Here is a 21,318-nt window from a genome sequence, read left to right on the forward strand (position 1 = left end):
CTAACTGGCCTCGTCGTAGGCTCATTCAAAGAGGAACGTTTAAAGCCTGGTCTTAAATATAGAGACTGTGGCGGCCTCTTTAACATGGGCAGGAACTGATTGCATAACACAGGAACTTGGTAAGTGAAAGTTCTCCCTCCTACTGTGTTTTTAGACTCTGTAGAACCACCAGTAGTCCAGGATTTTGAGAGCAGATTGCTCTGTTTGGATTTGATGGGGCCATGCCCTTTATGGATTTATATGTCAAGAGGAGAACTCTGAATTTAATTCTAAACTCCACAGGAAGCCAATGAAGGGACTCCAGCACTGGGGTGATGTGCCCTCTTCTCTTAGTTCCTGTTAAGAGCCTGGCTGCTGTATTTTTGAACTAGCTGAAAGCTTTTTATAGAGTTTTCAAAGCACGTGGCTAGTAAAAAATTACAGTAATCTAGCCCTGATGCCATCCATGATCCAACACCACAATTCTCCATATATAAAAGATGATACAAAACTGTACACAACAACTTCACAAACTTGACATGATGTGCAGTAGCTTCATTATATGAAAACTGATTGTGTTGTGGTAGCATGCTGAAGATGGTGGGACTTAGCACAGAGAGCAAAGGGAGGGGGACTCAGAGCGTCAGAAACGAAAGTGATACTTGTAAAACATGTTACTAGGTGATCTAAATATGTTATATGTTAGCAGTTAATACCCCATAGAAGTAAAATACCCCCTCTTGAAAAAAAAAAAACAATTAACATTACATATTCCTTTTTCGAGCAAATGAAAATAAAATAAAGGATTTTTTTAAAAGTAGCGTTTTAGTGTAGACCATTTTTATCCAATAGACACCGTCACTCAGAGTCACGTGAACAAACGCGGAAGTTGTTGTGAACTTTAGCATGGCATGAATGAACAGTCCCGTGCTGAGGCTGTTTAATCTACTTTTCCCGTGATTTTAGTAGCCGTATTTGCAATAGGTAAACCATGACGCAGGCGGAAAAGGACCAAGAAAACGGCAAAGAGAAAGAAAAGGAGCGAGAGAAGGAGAAAGAGAAGGAGCAGCAGCGGGGAGTGAAGAGACCCATCGCCCCAGCAGCGGTCCCCGAGCTCCCGCAAGAGGTTAGGGAGACACCCGGGGAGTCTGCTCGCCCTGGAGCTTTGTTTTAATAAAGGCTACTTGGTGAATTTATACATTTAATTCCTCACACTGTGCACTTACAAGATTAAACCTTGTTGTTATTACTAAAAATAAGCGTAAGGCCACATAGACTAGTGTATACCCATAAACCACTATGGCACATGCCTGGATCACACAGATAAAAGAAAGTACTATGTTTTAATTTTAAAGTCACATTCTATTGTCCAAATAGTGTTTTTATTATCCTCATGGTATCAGGGTCAGCGTTGAGTATTGAGTCCAGTCCTTAGTATTGAAATTGAATTTGAAATTTTAGTATCGTGACAACACCAAAGCTTAAGCTTTGTCTGGAATGTTCCACAGTATGGCTTTATCTCCATGGAGACAAGCGGTGACACCTAAGTTACAGATGAATTAAATAAATACATTTTCTTGTCTTTTTTGGTTATAGTTTTGTTTAGTAAAATAAAATGATCAAATCTGTCAACTGGACAGAAAGTTGTAGGAGTGAAGACATTTCGCTGCTTATCCACGTCACTTCTTCATTTCTGGTCAGATTACTGCCTTATATCTAGATAGATAATCATCTATCTCCTATCTATAACTCCATCCTCAGACCCAAGTCAAAACAAAGAAAACAACAGGGCTAGCCAGGATGCTAATAGGTGTGAAAGCAGCCATTATGGACTTGATTATGCTAAGTAGGACTCAGGCACAGTGCACACTGTAAACAGGTGTGTTAGTGTCAGTGTAGTTAGCGCCTCCCTTCAGACCGATATAAGGCATTGTCCACCAGTAATCTGAACAGAAAAAGACGCGGCTTGGATGAGCAGCAAAACGTCTTCACTCCTACAACCTGTTGACAGGTGACAGATTTTTATATTTTTTCTTTTACTATGGATCATACCTGGACATCTAATGGATTACACATATTTATTTGTCTTTGCTCAAAGCCAGAAAATGAACTCAAAACCTTAAGCCAGGATGTCACCATGAGCGTGCCAAGTATACAGTACACTTTCCAGTTTAAACCTAAAAGGACTGAACTGTCTCTACCCCAGCACCTGCAGACAATCATTGATGCTGCTGACTGAGTGAATTCTGGAGGTTCTAAGCTTTCACATGAGACATGGCCTGTTCATATACTGAGAATGAGAACATGTTTGTGATGAAAAGTTGAATAAAAAATTAAAGTTTACGGGGACGAGCATTTACTAAGCAAGAAACACTCTACTTATACCAAATTCGCTAACATAGGTTACACATTTCACAAAAATAATGTGACTATCACTTTATTAATGTATTAACAGGTTTTAGCATTGTTATATGCAACATTTTCAGGACTTTTGCCCATTCAAAAGATATAATATTTTTAGAGCTGTAGTCTTTTAATTGTATCGCTGATTAATTGGTTGATGGAGTCTTAGTCAACCAAAATTTGTATTAGTCATTAGTTATTTTATTTAAATTATCAGGATTCATATAGGACAACAGCAGAAAGTTATTGACTGAGTTTACTGAAGATTTGGTATTTTTTGATATTTATATGTAAAAAGGCAGATAATTCATAAGTTTAAATTGTATTTATATCTTAATTTTGAAACCCATAGATTTAGAGCCCATCGTCATTCATAATTCTTACTTTTGATCCTGTTTTTTCATGTTAGACTGTTTACTTCCTGCTTTTGGACTTATCCTAACTAAGTTTCCCTTGTGTCTTTTAGCAAATCCAGAGTAACTTTGTGATTGTGATCCACCCGGGCTCGCGGACTCTGCGGATCGGTCGAGCCACTGACACTCTCCCCTCCGTCGTGCCCCATGTGATCGCTCGTAGACACAAGCACAGCGAGCAGGTCCACTACGAGGACAACTGGCTGCTCAGAGATGGACTCAATGTATGTTCTCCACAAATCTATTCACTAATACTGCTTTTGTACTATTTGTCACATTTTTGGCCATATTGGCAGTAGAAATGGATAAATGTGAATGGGTTGTAAAATTGGAGACGATTTGGTCCAAAGCTCAGCCCACAAGCCTACATCACCCATGCTCCCCTCCCTTCAGACAGATATAAGGCAGTGTCCAGCAGTAATCTGACCAGAACTGAAGAAGCGGCTTGGATGAGCAGTGAAACGTCTTCACTCCTACAACAATTTGTCCAGTTGACAGATTTAAAAGTCGTCTTTTGCTAGTGACAAAGGTGCAGAAAAAGTAAGAAATCGGTGAGGGGGCAAATTACTTTTTCACAGCACTGCAGGTAGGATTTTTAACTAGTTCATCGCTTTCCCAGATGGTCGATTTTTGGCGCCATTTGTCTGGCTGATAAGAGGAGTTAGGACATGGCTGTTTTACCAGACCAGGTTATGTGGAGCCAGACCAAATCAACAAGACAGGCACACCACAGTGTTGTGGTGTGGTGAATGTACATGAACAGAATTTTGATCATGTACATTCCTTTAGTCCATCTGTGAAAAAGTGTTGTTTTTTTTTGACCAAATATTCAGGCTTTCTTCACCTGCAGTACTATACTATACTCAATTTAATTTAACAGTAAACAACACTAATTACCACAATCTGGTAATGGCTAAACTATACTAAAGCAGTGATTAGCAATTTTTTGGCTATATATAGATTTGGGTTATTAAAAATAGGTGTGCATAAATAATTGAATATTCAGAAATATTTTTTTATTTGTTTAATGGGGCAACAATTTCACTATATCTGCGCAGTGACATGCGCACACATGACAAAACAAGGGCCATGGGCAAGTGATGTGTGGGTTGTCTTTAGACCCCTGTGTCCTGTTGCCCGTGGATAGGACCAAGAAATGATCAGTAGCCTACATAGTGGGGCGGGTTGGCTGTTGGATGTTCTTCGATACATGTGCTTTTGTTTGCATTTAAGCACATTACTGTCTCCTCTGTCCATGATCCCTCTGTGTCTGCCTATCTCCTTGTCTGCTTTGTTAATATTACGCACGCAAGAGCAAGCGAGGGAGAGAGAGAAGATAAAAAGGGAAAAGACTCAAACTCCCAGTTGATTTTAAATGATTATTGTCTTGTTAAAAAGCATTATTGCTCAGGTAAAGTAGGCCTGTTTTTTCTGAAACTTTTCAGACTGAATCAAAACCGTTGTTGATAATGGTGTTGGCAAGAGAGAGGAGGGAATTGCATGCACTCTGAGCTGCAGCATGTCCTATCACTCAAAACTTTCTGCATTAACAGTTTTGAGATTAAGTAGGCGATTTATCTGTGTGTGGAGGAACGGAGCTGTTTTGAGCAGCAGGTGGCCTTCCCTGTGCTGCACTGCGGGCAGTGTCGAGATGCTCATTCACTTTGAAACGTCACATAACCCTAAGGCTGACAACCAGTGTACTAAAGCTAAACAAATGAAAATTGTTTTGGAATACTACTGAGAATCACAGGGTGCCTCTGACAAAGAAACTGAGACTTAAACTTTTTTTTTTCTTCCGTAATAAACAGTGCTTTTCTTTTGCAGTAAAAAGCCATCTTGTCACTGCAACCTTTTTATCTGTGCTAGATTATTGTGACATTCTGTATATGAATGCTTCTTCTTCATGTCTTCTAATGTTGGACACAATGTGTCATGCTTCCCTGAGGTTTATTACCAACTGTAGATCTATGACCATCACTGTGACTTGTACTTAAGAGTAGAATGGCCCTCTCTGGCCACTAGAAGGCAGGGGCATTGGGACACTTTTATTTACAAAGCCATACTTGGATTGCTGCCTCCTTATATTTGTACTTTGATCACAAGGAAAAATAGTGGCTCTTACTCCTTGCGATCAAATGATCAGTTGTTGCTGTCTGTTCCTTTTGCCCGCACAGAGCTGGGGAAGAAAGCCTTTGTTCACTCTGCACCTTTTACTTGGAACTTGTTGCAGAAAGACTGGAAACTGACTGAACTGTTGTCCTTAAATGTTTTTAAAACTAAACTCAAAGCCTTACAGACTGCCTTGATTATGTGCAACTGTTTTTCATGATCTATGCAATTTTAACATTGTTTGTTTGTATGTACTTGTTTTGAAATGTGCTGCCTCTTGGCCAGGACTCCCTTGAAAAAGAGGTTTTTAATCTCAATGGGACCTTCCTGGATAAATAAAGGTTAAATATTATTTTTTTTTTTTTTTAATTTTCTTAATATGCCTTTATGTTCTTGTTTGATAGAAGCCAGAGAGCAATGAGCAGAGGCTGAATGGACTCAAAATGGTGGACCAGGCCATATGGTCCAAGAAGATGTCCAATGGAGTGAGGAGGACGCCTGTGTCTGCTGAACAGGTCAGAAATGTAATAGTGTGCTGACATTGTGATGATAATGTGATGATATTGTCTTGATTTTGTGTTGATATTGTGTTGTTGTGTGTGGTTGTGTCAGGCGCGGGCATACAACTGTCAGGTGTGCCCTGCCGTGCTGGACAGCAGCTCCAGGGTCAAGTGGACCAACACAAGCCAGCAGCCGCAGTACCTGGTGGGGGAAGAGGTAAGGGTGTGACACGGAGAAAAATGCACACTGCTTTTAAAGGCCCATACCAGATTTTTCCCATGAATTTGAGCAAAATTGTTCTTTACCCTGTACAGATATATTGTATGAGCAGCTCTTGAGGTCAAAATAAGCCTGCTTTGTACTGCCTGCCTTTATAAAGGCTTTTATTGTCTGATAATCTGGAAGTGTGTGTTAGCATGCTAGTTGTTAGCTTTACCATCACAGCAAAACTTTGCTATGGTCTTGGAAAGTTAGAAAGTCACTGTGAATATTTAGGATGCTCAGAATACATAAGGTAAGGTTTTAAAACATAAAAAAGCAGGTACAGTGCCTTTAAGTTTACTTTTATGGAGTGTAGATTGAATTGATTCATTTTTGCTTCAAAAATTTGAATGAAATATTTTTTTGTTCTTACCGTCTGCAGAGCAGGCATTTTGAAGTGAGTTCACATACCCCTGTGTTTCCTCACAGCAGCAGTTGACTTTTCTAGTGAACATGTTTTACCACCAAAAGAGCAGTTTTCTGTGTGACTTCTTCCATCTCTTATCATGTCTTCAGATCTGTGGTGTAATAAGCTGTCACTACCACATTGCCTCTGTGCTCATGCTCTGTGAAGCAACCAAAATATGGGCAACAAGAACACACAGGATATGAAACAAACACCTTGCTTCATGTGAAGAGCTGCTTTTCACACAATTGTGATTCACAACAGCTTTCAACTTTCAAAAGCATTTCATATTTGCATTTTACTCACTGTCCCACAACAGTGTCATGGAGTCTCTTTGGGTCTGTTGATGCTCATCCCTTGACCAAATGTGACTGTAAAATAATTACACAGGGAGCATCTCTAAAGAGCTCTGCCATGATTCACTGATCCATTTAGTCAAACAACAAAGCACATTAACTTTAACTTTTCTTCCTTAGGCTACATTGAAAAAATACTTGTAAGTTCTTATTTAAAGAAGACATATTATGGTTTTTGGATACTTTGTATTTAACACTAACATAAGTAAATTTTATATTTTGGTCATTGTAAACCACCAGATTTGGATTTTTAATTCCTTAACCATGATCTAACTGTCCCTAGATATAAGGTAAATCTGCCAAATTCCAGTTGGAAACTCTCTGATCTGAATCGTCACTGCCTGTCATGAGTCAGTGCTAGTGCAGCCTCTGCAGCTCAGTGAGTGAATTCTGGAGGTTCTGAGCTTTCACGTGAGGCCTGTCCATAAACTATACTAGAAAAAAAGAAAGCTCGCACGCATTGTAAGTAATAAATTACATAAAATGAGTGAGACAAAGTTATTTTTTCCAATTTTATTTTAATAATATGTTTTCACAGTTTTTTCATTTTAGATACAACAATATAACAATATAATTTTATAATTGTCTACAAAACAACTATTTCAATATTATCATTGCCCATGTCTATTCTAAACAGTTCCAGATGCTGCTTTGTCCTTCTCTTTAGGCGCTGTATGTAAACCCGTCTGACTGTTACAACGTCCACTGGCCTATCCGCAGAGGACAGCTCAATGTTCACTCCGGTCCCGGTGGGTCACTGTCTGCTGTGCTGGCCGACCTCCAGACCATCTGGAGCCACACCATTCACAAAAACATGGACATACCTCTCAAAGACTTAAAGGTACTCTCAACAGTGCCAGCCTGCTCAGGGTCCGGAAGGAAATCCCATAGACTTTCAAAAAATTAAAATCTTAAAAGTTTAAAGGCATCGCGGAGGCTAACCAGCTAATATCCTTAAAGCACTTGTTTTAAGTCTAAAAAGGCAGTTTAAAATGCAAGATTCTACAAAATGTTTTAATAACTTTGCGGTTTATAAAATTTCAGAAACAGATGTGGTCATTATTTGCCATTATTTATCCCTGAGCAAGCTTTCGAGCTTCTAATATATATTTTTTTCTGAAAGTCTGTGAGAGTTTAGTTTTGGAACTGCAGGGTGGTTATTGAGCTCACTGTTATGCTCCATAAACTCACTCAACTCAACAGACCACATTCACATTTTAGAATTTCAAGTCAACAATTTATGCATTCAGATTTTCCAAACAGAAATTTAGCAGATTTTGTCCTGCTCCTGGGCTTTGTACACTGCTGTTTAAAGTGGGGGTATTTCTACCTTGTTATAACATTGTTCTCTCATCAAAAAAATGCCTTAAAAGGTTTTAGATGTCATCCAGGCATGTTTGAGTAATTTATTTAGAATCCTATTTAGCTATAAGATTCTGTCCAGTGCTCAGGGCACAAGAGTCTACTGTGTGTGCTTTGCCAGTATTACAGATGCATTCTGCTGGTCCCTGACATCTACAATCGGCAGCACATAAAAGAGGTGGTGAACATGCTGCTGCTCCACATGGGCTTCTCAGGTATAACTACATTACACTGTATGCTCAGAGAAACACCTTTACCTACAGTTTAATAAAGCATCCGTTTCCTGTGTGACATCTCACATCTCTTATCATGTCTGCAGATCAGTGGTTTAATTATACTATCACACAATCCCTCCGTGCTCATGCTCTGTGAAGTTACCAAAATGTGAGCAGCATAAATACATAGGAGATTAAAAGCAAACATCCTGCTTCATATGAAGAGATGATAAGATGCTGTTCAAAACAGATGTACAAAACAGACTTTCTCATTTGACACATCCTCCAATGAAAATAGGGGCCCTTGTGTTTCGTCATGTAGAAGTATTTCCACATCTGTACTTGGGTAGACTCTACTCCACCTGTTTATTCATTGTGCCACAACAGTGGCCTTGTTCACGTGCACACCAAAATCTGTTTATAATCTGATTTCTGGACCTTTTAAGATGTGTAAACTCTAAACTCAGATGTGCGTAATCAGAGGGACCCTGGTCAGAAAGAAGTCTGATGAGTTTGCTGTTTACATGTCATTTTAATAGTCTTATAACTTCAAAAATCTGTTAATAATCTGATTTGGAGTTTTAAAGGTCCAGAAATCAGATTAAAATTAGATTTTGATTTGCATGTGAACAAGGCCAGTCTTATTGTTGACTAAAGAGATTATTTTGATAAATAAATGGTTGAAATGATCAACATCTAATTTAATAAATCAGTAACCATTATTTGGAGTAGACATGTGGGAAAAGGCTCTGTCACAAAGACATGGTTGTTTAATCAGTGTAGTACTACTGTAGTAATACTGTGTACATATTGTGATCTTTCATACCTCTTTATTTGTTGTTTTCTATTAAGACATTCTCTGTCGTCATAATTTTACATTAACCTTTGTACAATTCAACTTGAATTTGTCTTCGAATTGTCAACTAATCAAAAATATATTTCTGGCTTGTAAATGACTACAATCCTTAGATCATTCAGCACTATTATATGCTGCTACTCTGTGAATCTTATGTTTTACCTTTCTCCCTCAGGTTGTTACTGTAGATACTAACATGTTGCTTAATAACTTGTAAGTCTAAATAAAGGTTAAATAGCAAAGACTCTTTTCCCAGGGATCATCGTGCACCAGGAGTCGGTGTGTGCCACATTCGGCAGTGGGCTAAGCAGTGCCTGTGTGGTGGACGTGGGTGACCAGAAGACCAGCCTGTGCTGCGTGGAGGATGGAGTGTCTCACCGTAACTCAAGGTACCAATCTAGATTTCTATTACTTCTTTTTGGAAACATTTTATTTATTCATTTATATATTTATATTGTACTTATTATGATGATTATTTTAATAATACAAAGCAATGGAAATGTGAAACAACTTGATTGGCAAGGATATTTTTTTGAATATTTGTTTACGTTAGAATTTAGAAACTACCTCATCTCCATGCTGTAGTCCTGTTTTTGTCTTTATTCCAGACCTGGTTTATCCCTTATTTAAGCCTGATACAGTCCAGGTTTAGATGTGGTGGTAGAAAGCCAAACCCCATCTTATGTGGTATGAAAAGTTTGAGAATCACTGCACTAGTTACACTAGATAAGTAATTAGGGCCCGAACACGAAGTGCGTGGAGCGTGAGTCGCACTCATGCTAAAGCCCTATTGTATTTGAACAGTTTTGAGGATAAGTGCAAAAATCAAGCAGATTGGTTTTTATAAATGTTTTAAAATAAAATTTGAAGGGGGCGCTATACGGCTATTTCAAAAGATAGAGCCCTAATTTGCAGCTCAGAAAGGTGCATGGGTGCTCTATTGGGTCCATGCAAATCTGAGAATGTTTATGAAAAAAATTTACATTTTGTTGAAAAATCACCATGACCACGCCCAGCATTTTATTTAAAAGTTAATTGATAACGTTTTATTGCACATGGGTTTTGTGTCTTTTGGCCAAGTTTGAAGTGTTTTTAATGAAAACTGTTGGAGGAGATGTTAAAAGATTATGAGTGATTTTGTCAATCCCGGGTATGATCCAATATGGTTGACTTCTTGTAGCATTTGGGGCCATAATATCACTTTTTACATGTCCTATTTTTGATGCTAAGTGTCATTTGTCTACAATGATATTTTTCTGGGCTGGGAGTCTTCACTCAAAATTAGAGCTCACTGAACTCACATTTTTGTTGGTACATTATTGTTAACTGCTTGTGCACATTTCTGAGCTGAATGTAATGACATGCGAATTAGGGCTCTATCATTTAAGATGACTCTATAGTACTCCCATAAAATTTTATAAAAAAAAAAAAAAATCATAGTAATCAAGTCATGGACTTGTGAAAGAATTTACAGTGACAGATTTACAGTGCTCTTCATAATAGGGAACAATGTGGCAGTCCCATCATTCTTACTTTTATTGGTTTGGCATAAAAAATTTAAGAAAAAAAAAAGATTTATTATTTAGGCCTGAGCCACGGACAGCGTCCGGAGTCTGGAAAATGGCAACAATGAAGTAGTAAACCCAACATGCCAGTGCCTAGCATTGAAAATTAAAACTCAGTGAGCTCTAATTTTGTCCGAACCCCCCTGAGAAAAAATAATGAAAGACGATTCAGTAGCGCCACCTTGCATTTAAGACATCTCCTCGCACACTTTTCATCATAAACACTTCAAATTTGCCCAAAACAGCCCAAACCCCTGTGCTATTAAAGATGATCAATTATATCTGAATACGACTTTGAGTATGGTCATGGTGAATTTTCAACAAAGTAGCAATTTTTAGAAAATTTCCAAAATATATTTCTCTTTCACAAATGTTTTGTTTGGAAAAAGAAGAATCTACACGGCAGGATAGCTCAGTGGCGACCTCTGGAGAATTTAAATACATTATGAGATAGGAGGGTGTGGAGCCTATTTTTTTCATTGTGGACACATAAAACTTAGCAGGTACATAGAGCATCTCAAGATGGGCAGAAGTGTAAATTATGGCCTTACCCTTAACCACACTGGTTGTGGGCCATATTGGGTCAAACTTGAGACCTACAAAATATAGAACTCATACTTTAACAAAGTTGTCCTAGGGTTTTGATCCAACAGACTCCAAACTGACGCAGCATAATCAGGACATATCTGGGATCAAAAGAATTTACAAAAGTCAACCCCCTAATGAAGGGGTCATTTTGAAAGCTTAAAAATTGGCTGATCTGGACAAACTCAGTGTAGCTTTTGTGTATTTTGATGAAATGGACATAATGATATGTATATTATACTTACATCTTTAAAAATGTCTCTCCAGCATATTTTATCACTTGCCTTTGTGTTCAGTTATATGGCTGTATGTTTACACAAACATGTAATAAATGACTTCATTTTTACAGAAGTGATGCATTAATTTGCGATTGCTACTTTTTGTGGACCTCTGTATAGATTTTAAATACAGAATATTGGTATTGACAAATCGGGTATCAGCCACAGCAGCAGGCCAAAAAAATCCAAAACAGCCCGTCCCTAACCAGGACTCTACAGATTGTGTCTGGGGTACAGGGGAGGTGCAGATGTGACCAGGACTCTGCTCTGGTTGCAGATTGTGTCTGGGGTACAGGGGAGGTGCAGATGTGACCAGGACTCTGCTCTGGTTGCAGGTTGTGTCTGGGGTACGGGGGTGCAGATGTGACCAGGACTCTGCTCTGGTTGCAGGTTGTGTCTGGGGTACGGGGGTGCAGATGTGACCAGGACTCTGCTCTGGTTGCAGGTTGTGTCTGGGGTACGGGGGTGCAGATGTGACCAGGACTCTGCTCTGGTTGCAGGTTGTGTCTGGGGTACGGGGGTGCAGATGTGACCAGGACTCTGCTCTGGTTGCAGGTTGTGTCTGGGGTACGGGGGTGCAGATGTGACCAGGACTCTGCTCTGGTTGCTGCAGAGGGCAGGCTTTCCTTACAGAGACTGTGAGCTGAGCAGCAGGCTGGACTGTGTGCTCCTGCAGCAGCTTAAGGAGACCTTCTGCCACTTGGACCAGGTCAGACACAAATGTCTCAGTTCTGTAATTTAATTCATTGTTGTGTCAAGGAAAAATCTAATGTATTCTTTAATTGAAGTTGAAACCAGCAAGGTATTAGTAAGAGCTAGAAAGATCATTGATTCTGTTACTGTGACAATTGTGGCAGCCATCTTGTGATTGGAAGAGTACCTACCAATCTACTGGTCCTTTCAGAACATTTTTTTCTCTAAGAATTATGAACATGAATACACAGTTCACAAACTAGGAACTTACTTCGGTGATAAAGTGCAACATAAAACACACTGAATAAATACAAATACAAATAAGGGCATGCACAAAGTTAAAAAAGATATGCTTAAAAAATAAAATAAAATACTTATAGGTAGAAAATATATACAAACAAAAAAAACAACAACATTATACTGAAAAAAATAAGATACAATTATAATTGAAAGTCCCTCTTGAGTTCTTGAGTAGATTTTTCTAGCCAGAACATGGCTGCTTGAACTGAATGTTGTTTACTTTAGGTTACCATGGTAATGATCTCTCTAGCCTTTATTATATCCCATGGGTTGAAACACTTGTCATACCTGTCCCTGTACACACGTGGTATTACTATGCTGCGCTGATTACCTCCTCCCTCCCCTGTGCAGGACATCTGTGGCCTGATGGATCATGAGTTTCAGACACGGTTTCCTGAGGCGCCAGCTCTGCTCTACCAGATCCGCCTGGGGGACGAGAAGCTGCAGGTGCTGATTGTTACTATTGGGGGTGGGAGTCGCTCAGTTGTTCGAGTGCGCGTCCTCTGTTCCGAAGGCCAGAAGTTCAAATCCTGCTCTTGACATTAACAGTTTTAGTAGAGCGATCCACGGATGAATACTGTCGTTGTGCATTTCTCTTTCCAGTATATGAATTTTACCTGCCCCCGTCAAGAGTATAGTGCTGTGATGCCATGTGAAACCAGCATTAACTGAGGCTTTCCCCAGATTATAAAAATGAATGATTATGGAAATAGCAAATATCTATGTGACATTTTGTATGTTTGTTGGTTCCCCAGGCACCCATGGGTCTGTTTTATCCCAGCACCTTTGGGATTGTGGGTCAGAAGATGACCTCACTACAGCACCGCTCCCAGGGAGACGCTGAGGATCCCTATGATGAGCACTACCTCCTGTCCACTCAGAGCAAACAGGACCAGGTAAGACCCGCCCCTCACTACCTCCTGTCCACTCAGAGCAAACAGGACCAGGTAAGACCTGGCGTCTGTTCAATTAAATGACCAGTGTTGGAGCATGAGAGAACCTGTTGCTGTTGAAGAAAATACTTGTCACCCCACATACTGTACGATCTGTGACTCTGAAGTTTAAACATGAACCTTGAAATCTCTGAAAACACAATATCAAAAGCCCATGTGCAGAACAGAATAAATACAGACTCACCATCAGCTGCCTAGCCTCTACTCTGTCACAACAAATATTTCTCCAAAGTGCAATGTGGGGGCTGCATGAGCGAAATGTATGGATAAACAAATGAACCTAAACAAATGTGTGCAAATTTTTAAAAGGTAAATGCACAAATGTTGAACCCGGACATTCATATTACGACTAGACGCATGAATTGCATTTTATTAACATTTTAGCTGCCTCCATCTTTGTTAAATAATATTGGCCTATAGAATGTTATGTTGTCTGAAACCGAATAATTACAGCATGTCACAAAAAACAAAGAAAGGTGTATATATCAGATAATGAGTATCTATTACTTTCTAATCTTGTTTCACAGTCCTCCAAATCAGCAGCAGACCGTAAGTCCCTCGCTCGGCCTGGGGGAGCAGAGGGAGACATGAGCATTCCAGGGGCCAGTGCTGACCAGTCCGAGATGCCCAGAGCCAGCTCAGCAGGGGCCCTGGGCGAACAGGAGATGGGCCCCACGCAGGGAGAGAATCTGCTGGGGAATACCGACATGGACGAGCCTGTATCTGCTCACCTCTCCAGGAAGACAGCCATCATCAACCAGTTCGAGAGCAAGGCTTTGGGGCTGGACAAGGCCATTCTGCACAGCATCGACTGCTGTGGTGAGAGCACACATAGACACTGGTGTTTGGGTTCTCAAGACAATTGTCCAATCTAGTTGTGGCCATACCCCCTTGTCAAAGTATGATCTCATCAGATCTCAGAAGCTAAGCAGGGCTGGGCCTGGTTAGTACTTGGATGGGACGCTGCTTGGAATTCTAGATACCACAGACGGACGCCAGTGGCAAAAACACTGTCACTGCATTTTTAGGCAGCTATAGTAGCTTACCACCATCGAGTGAATGAATAATGCACAAAATTGTAAAGAGAGTTTATCTTGAAAAGCGCCATATACGACTAATGAACTATTATTATTAATCAGAAAGCAGAATAAGCCTCGCAGGAGTCTCTCATCTTGTCAACAGTTTCAGTGCTGAAATCGAGTTGGTTTAAACCTTAGAGAGACATTTAAGGTTTTAAATGTCTCTCTGATCTGATTGGTCGCTACCTAAACCCCAGCACCTGCAGACAATCATGAATCAGTGCTAGTGCAGCCTTTGCAGCTCAGTGAGTGAATTCTGGAGGTTCTGAACTTTCACATGAACCATGGCCTTTCCATATACTGAAAATGTATCTTCTAATTGCATGTTGGGGCACTGTCAACCCAAGGTCGTTTGTGTAACTTTTTTAACTGTAAAAGTGCATGCAGTATATAGTTCCTTCAAATAATGGACAAATGTACACATTACCCTCAAAAATGCAGAAATCACACCCTTGTGAAATATTACAACATAAGTTTGTTCCATTTTTATTTAATACAACAATGCAATTTTTTGCAACATTTTGACAAACATTTTTACAAATTTCTTATCTAATTTTGCATATCTTCAAAAACAGCATTCATAGTATTATCTAATATTTGATATATACAGTTATAAAGGTGTACAAAAACAATCCCATTGCTCAGCCAATTTCTTACTTATTTGAACAATTAAATATATTCTTGTATGGTTGTATTTGCTGCACTGAAAAGTGTATAAAAAATATGTGTTTTTCCTGGAGCGAGCTTTCATCTCCACAAACCTGACTCTTATCTGGCTTGGAGGAGGGCCTTCTTCTTGTTTCCATTAAAATGTTGTTCCTTTGGCTATAACAGGTTTGGCCTTGTAGACACAGCCTAGGTCTTTTGAGCAGCCCTGCATGTACTTTCATTTTCCTCAGAAAAAACAGAGCCGTCCCATAAGATAAATTTGTGTTTCATCTCTTGAAGCAGACAAATAAAGTTCTATTTTATTTATGTTTATGATTACTTGTGGAGCAAGTCTATCAAATTAGACCAGTTAGATTAGTTTTCATTTTCCTCTCTTATATTTCTTAAATCTGTGACGTTTGTTTGTCAGCATCGGATGAGACCAAGCGTAAGATGTACAGCTCCATCCTGGTGGTGGGAGGAGGCCTGATGTTCCGAGGAGCTCAGGAGTTTCTGCTGCACCGGATCATCAACAAAATGCCCCCCTCTTTCAGACGTCTGCTCGACTCTGTGGACGTGATCACCAGGCCCAAGGTATACAAGCCACAGGCACACTGCTTTTCTGTGATATAGTATCAACATCACTGACATTTGAACCATGTTGGTCTCTCATCAAAAATATACCTGGAGGTGTGTTTTGTTTCAATATCAGAGGTTAATTCATCTTTAAGGGATTCTTTTGAACTTTTGAGATGGCATTAGTGAGTACAGTTGGGGCGTTATTGCAAAAATGTATGTATTGATATTTTTGGGATTATCCTGTTATCTTATTTTTATACCCTTGTTTGGTAAATCGAGAACAATATCTCTGTATTTTTTAGACAGTGGGTGAGTACCCAGAAATTATATATAAAAACAACAAATTAACTGTAAATAAATTGGAAGCATAATCAAACTATATTTAAAGAAATATAATTAGCAGTTTCAGTAATCAAGATACAAGACAAGATGCAGCAAGGTTGGGTAGAATGAGCCAAAAATGTCAATTTGGATGAGAAAATTAAATTAATTAAAAGTGCATGACAGGTTAGACTACTCATTTTACTAAAATATACTTAACATCATTATGTTTACGATTATAGTACAAATCTTACCTAGTCTCTTCTAGTTTTGTATTTTTACCACAGGTACTATCCCACCAAGACAAGTTACAATTAGAAAAATCTATGTCACATTCATTTAAGCTGTTATGTTGATGCCGTTGATGGTCCTTTTTTGTATCATTTTGAGCACCCAGCACATAAATAACTAAATAAACAGAGACAGAGTTTCTTAATGCAACTATACACAAATATGTGTGTATTTATTTATACTTTTAAGGCAACTTCTCAATTTCAGTTCCCTTGTATACTGTTTTATTTTTATTTATTTATTTTTGTTTTGTTTTAAGATGGACTGCACATACATGTACATACATGTGGTATTTTGACATCTTCCTTTTCAGATTACAATAAATGAAACATTATTATATTTGACTGTGCTTTGTCCAAATGAGGTGTTTCTATAATCCACGGGCCATAGAGTAGATCCAAAAAGTCTTTGCACAAATTTTCTACGTCAAAGCATTTATGTGTACGTTCATTCCAGTTCATCATGATACGTTAAGAAGCCCAGTGATAATATGTGGTCCACATTTTAGAATGTGAAGTCTTGGGTTCTTATTTCAAGAAGGCGCAGTAAAATGTATGGAGAGACCTGCACGTGTACATATGTACAGTAATCCTGTTGGGTGAAGTTGTTGTCTGTGTTGTACATTGGCAGTTGAAACTCTTGTGTGATTGTGTGACAGGACATGGACCCCCGGCTCATCTCGTGGAAAGGCGGGGCAGTGCTGGCCTGTCTGGACACCACTCAGGAGATGTGGATCCACCAGGCTGAGTGGAGGCGTTTTGGGCTCCGGATGCTGCGTGAAAGAGCCGCCTTCGTCTGGTGAAGTCTGGCCTGTGAACTGGAAGATGCTCTGTGTAAATAGTGTACAAATATATGAATTAAACCACTTTTAGAATAATAAATATCCTCAGAAAGTATGTGTGATGATGTTGTATTATAGTTTCAGATTTTCTCACTGATAAAAGTGCAGTTTAGCAGGGATCCATGGAGTTTTCAGGCCAAAATAAGACAAAGGAACTGTATGTAAAGTTTTGATTTTCATGTTCAAATGAAATATAGCTTTTTCTGATAACTGTTAACTATTGTGATACCACGTGAGAGGCGTGGCTTCTCTGTTTTACCTGTGTGCGAACATGGCAGCTGAATAAAAAACTCAATGCAATGCAATAAGATCCTCGTGTTTTGGGAATTTACATGGTAGCAGAGGATGGTTACCAATTACAGAGAACCACAGAAGTTTGACGAAGCGAGGCCATACGAGTGCTGGAGAAATGAAGTTAGTATCTGGAGACTTGTTACAGAGTTGGACAAGAAAAAGCAAGCACTGACAGTGGAACTTAGGCTCGAAGGAAGAGCCAGAGACGTATCCGCGGGAGATTTGAACGAGGATAGCGGTATGGAAACGTTGCTTGCAAAACTGGATGCAGTGTTTTTAAGAGAAGAAAAAGGCCGCGCTTATGAAGCGTACTCTTATTTTGACTTGATAACAAAAGACGGTGAGGTGTCCATGGCGGACTATATCGTTGACTTTGAGCAGATATAACCGAATGAAGAAGTACAACATGACTCTGAGCTGTGCTGCCTTCAGACTCAGAAGTACAACATGACTCTGAGCTGTGCTACCTTCAGACTCAGAAGTACAACATGACTCTGAGCTGTGCTGCCTTCAGACTCAGAAGTACAACATGACTCTGAGCTGTGCTACCTTCAGACTCCTGGACACGGCGTGTCTGGAGGAGAAACACACGGTTTACTGTATGCACTCAGCTGACTTTTGTGAAGTCAGCGTTAAAGCGGATCTTCAATGGAAAAACAACAGGTTGAACGAACAACGGCAACGGAAATCAAGATGCGTTTTTCAAAACAGCAAAAAATGACTGGAAAATTCAGATGTAATGGCCCATCACAGAGCACACATCAGCACCAATCCACTGGACAAATACAGCAGGCGAACATGATGCAACATTTGTCAGAGCACGTACCATTGGGCAAAACACTGTCCTCATCGGAGGAATGAAGTTGAAAATGTAGAGGAGTGTAACATCACCCTGTTTACTAAAGCGGCTATGACTGACTCAGAGATCTTCCTAACGGAGTCTTTGGGCTCTGCCATCATTGACACGGCTTGTACCCGTACTGTGTGTGGTCAGAAGTGGCTGGACAGTTACGTGAAGGATCTTACCAAAAGACAAATTAACAAACTGTTGCAAACAGAATCTCCCGGCTGCCGACCATTTAGGTTTGGAGATGGTCAAGTTGTGTGTTCCAACAAAAAAGTAAAACTCACGGCCAAAATAGGTCAAAGTGCCACATAGTCCCTGCTGATATCCCTGCTCTCTTCAGAGACATTTTTCTCAACAAGAGAGCAACTGTTTTAGACATGGAGAATGACAGAGTTATCATGTTCAGGCAGCCTGTGCCTCTGGAGCTCACTAGCTCAGGACACTACTGTGTGGACATTAGAGATGTAAAGGCAGAAATGAGCTGTAATGACAATGATGTTCTGGTTGTTACTGCAGACATGTCCATAAAAGAAAAGCATAAAGTTCTTGCGGGGGCGGAGGAATAGAGTAAGTGATTTGGTTCTCACTTTAAATAATTTAACAATAAATGACAACGCCACCCCAGGAATTTCACCTGGAGAATATAAAGCCCAAGGCACACAGGTAAGGTTCACTTTAAAAAGGCCAAGAGACGATTCTGATTCACAATATTTATTGAAGGAAGCAGAAAATTATTAAAATGCAATGCTTTATTAAAGTCCCATACCTAATAGCTACATATAACACCCATAAAAACCCACACACGGAGCAACTGAGGAGGAATCTAAATAAAACAACAACAACACACGCAAATAAACAGTGCACTGCAAATAAAAAGTGTTACCCCCACCAGAAGAACCACCACCACCACCACCAGAAGAACCACCACCACCAGAAGAACCACCACCACCACCAGAAGAACCACCACCACCACCAGAAGAACCACCACCACCACCACCAGAAGAACCACCACCACCACCAGAAGAACCACCACCACCACCAGAAGAACCACCACCACCACCAGAAGAACCACCACCAGAAGAACCACCACCACCACCAGAAGAACCACCACCACCACCAGAAGAACCACCACCACCACCAGAAGAACCACCACCAACACCAGACCGGACACTCAGCTCCTGAAACAAACACAGTGAATATTAAAATAGGTTCAATGATATTCTAGATCTACACACGTACACAGGAATCCAACAACAAAAGTCAAATTGTACGAGTGTCAAGATGGTCAGTGTCCCGTGTAATGTCCTTAGTCCATTGACGCCCAAGGAGCAGGGCAGGTCCACCGCGCACACACGCGCGGAGCAAGACACAAGTCCCGGCGCCGGTGGAGCACGTGCACGCGCACGGTGCGAGCAGCGGACAGGGTAAAGTAATGATAGACAACAAAAAAACAGAAAAAAGAGGACAAAACAGCAGCGTCACTTAAGCGCAACTTGCCGCTCCATATACAGACATTTACTCTGTATATGTTGCCATTGGGAAACATTATCAGAAAACATGGCATTAATTTTCACTGCTACGCTGATGACACTCAGCTGTACTTATCAATGAAACCAAATCAGACTGATCAAATAGATAAACTCAGTGTCTGTGTGAAGGACATCAAAACCTGGATGACCTTGAATTACCTGCTCTTAAATCCTGAAAAAACAGAGGTCATTGTCGTTGGTCCCAAAGGTCAAAGAGATTCTCTGTCAGACCAGATAATCTCACTCGACAATGTGAGTTTAGCTTCTAGCCCTACTGTAAAAAATCTTGGAGTCCTATTTGATCAAAATCTCTCATTCACAGCCCATATAAACCTAGCTTGTAAAACCGCATACTTTCACCTGTGAAATATAACTAAAATTAGAAATATTTGACCTAAAACGATGCTGAAAAACTCATCCATGCATTTGTTACTTCCAGACTTGATTACTGTAATTCTCTGCTCGCCGCCTGCCCCAAAAGTACTATAAAGTACTATAAAGTACTATAAAGTACTATAAAGTACTATAAAGTACTATAAAGTACTATAAGGAGCCTCCAGTTGGTCCAAAATGCAGCGGCCAGAGTCCTAACAGGAACTAAAAGAAGAGACCACATCAGTCCTGTACTAAAATATCTGCACTGGCTTCCTGTCGAGCTTAGAATCAAATTCAAAGTCCTCCTCCTGACATACAAAGCCCTAAACGGTATGGCCCCATCCTATCTGCAAGATGCTATTGTCCCGTACCAGCCAAACAGAGCACTCCACTCTCAGAATGCAGGACTATTAGTGGTTCCTAGAGTGTCCAAAAGTACAGTGGGAGGGAGAGCATTCAGTTACCAAGCTCCTGTGCTATGGAATCAACTCCCTGCTGATGTTAAACAGGCCCCCACAGTCTCTGTATTTAAGACCAGGCTTAAAACCTTCCTCTTCGGTATAGACCAGGTTACATGGTGAGGGAGTTAGGGACATTAAAACCCGGGATAAGACAGGCTGCAGTAGGAGTAACTAGCTGGGGGAAGTATGGCAACCTGAGCACTATCCTCTGCTTCCTCCTATTTTCTCATCAGCAATGTTATTCACATGTTGTCCCCTGTCCCACTCCCCCTGTGGAGTGTAACTCTTTCAGATGCCCCGATGACAGCTGGACCCTCTCCTCCTCCCCGCCTGGCCCTCCTCCACCCGCCTCCCTCTCCTCCCCGCCTGGCTCTCCTCCTCCTCGTCTGGTCTTCCTCCTCCTCGCCTGGCCGATTTTTCTTGTTTTGTCTGATTTTTCCTGTTGTTGTGTTTTTGTGTGTATATCTCAGTGCCTGAGTGGCTCATGTCTCACAGCAGAAGGTTTGGTTGATCCCCGGGTCGCCCAGGCCTTTCTGTGTGGAGTTTTTCATGTTTCTCCTCGTGTCTGGATGGGTTTCCTCCGGGTACTCCGGTTTCCCCCATCAACCAAAACATGAACACCCTTCAGACAACTGTTGTGATTTTGGGCATTACAAAAATAAAATGAATTGAATTGAATGTATGTATATGTATATATATATGTGTGTATATATATATATATACACACAAATACATATATACATATATATACACATATATATATACACATATATATACACACACATATATACACATATATATATACACATATATAT

General features: G+C 40.2%; 1 protein-coding gene across 1 annotated transcript; it reads left to right on the plus strand.

Moving 5' to 3' along the window:
* Window positions 1–846: 846 nt before the first annotated feature.
* Window positions 847–17,300, plus strand: actr8 (actin related protein 8). Its single transcript, XM_033969937.2, has 13 exons — window positions 847–1,105; window positions 2,849–3,019; window positions 5,312–5,422; window positions 5,520–5,624; window positions 7,099–7,272; window positions 7,915–8,008; window positions 9,121–9,253; window positions 11,848–12,001; window positions 12,637–12,732; window positions 13,041–13,181; window positions 13,766–14,057; window positions 15,396–15,559; window positions 16,815–17,300. Exons 1-13 carry the CDS (start codon window positions 971–973, stop codon window positions 16,956–16,958), a joined length of 1,914 nt encoding a protein of 637 aa, XP_033825828.1. The 5' UTR covers window positions 847–970; the 3' UTR covers window positions 16,959–17,300.
* Window positions 17,301–21,318: the final 4,018 nt, after the last annotated feature.

Source organism: Periophthalmus magnuspinnatus, chromosome 7 (assembly GCF_009829125.3).
Source record: "Periophthalmus magnuspinnatus isolate fPerMag1 chromosome 7, fPerMag1.2.pri, whole genome shotgun sequence".
Lineage (NCBI taxonomy): Eukaryota > Metazoa > Chordata > Actinopteri > Gobiiformes > Gobiidae > Periophthalmus > Periophthalmus magnuspinnatus.

Bases quoted from the DNA above. Each gene is read 5' to 3' on its own strand.
- actr8 (XM_033969937.2), top strand. From the start codon at position 971: ATGACGCAGGCGGAAAAGGACCAAGAAAACGGCAAAGAGAAAGAAAAG. The intron at 14,058-15,395 runs GTGAGAGCACAC...TTTGTTTGTCAG, and splicing joins GCACAGCATCGACTGCTGTG to CATCGGATGAGACCAAGCGT. The intron at 15,560-16,814 runs GTATACAAGCCA...ATTGTGTGACAG, and splicing joins ACGTGATCACCAGGCCCAAG to GACATGGACCCCCGGCTCAT.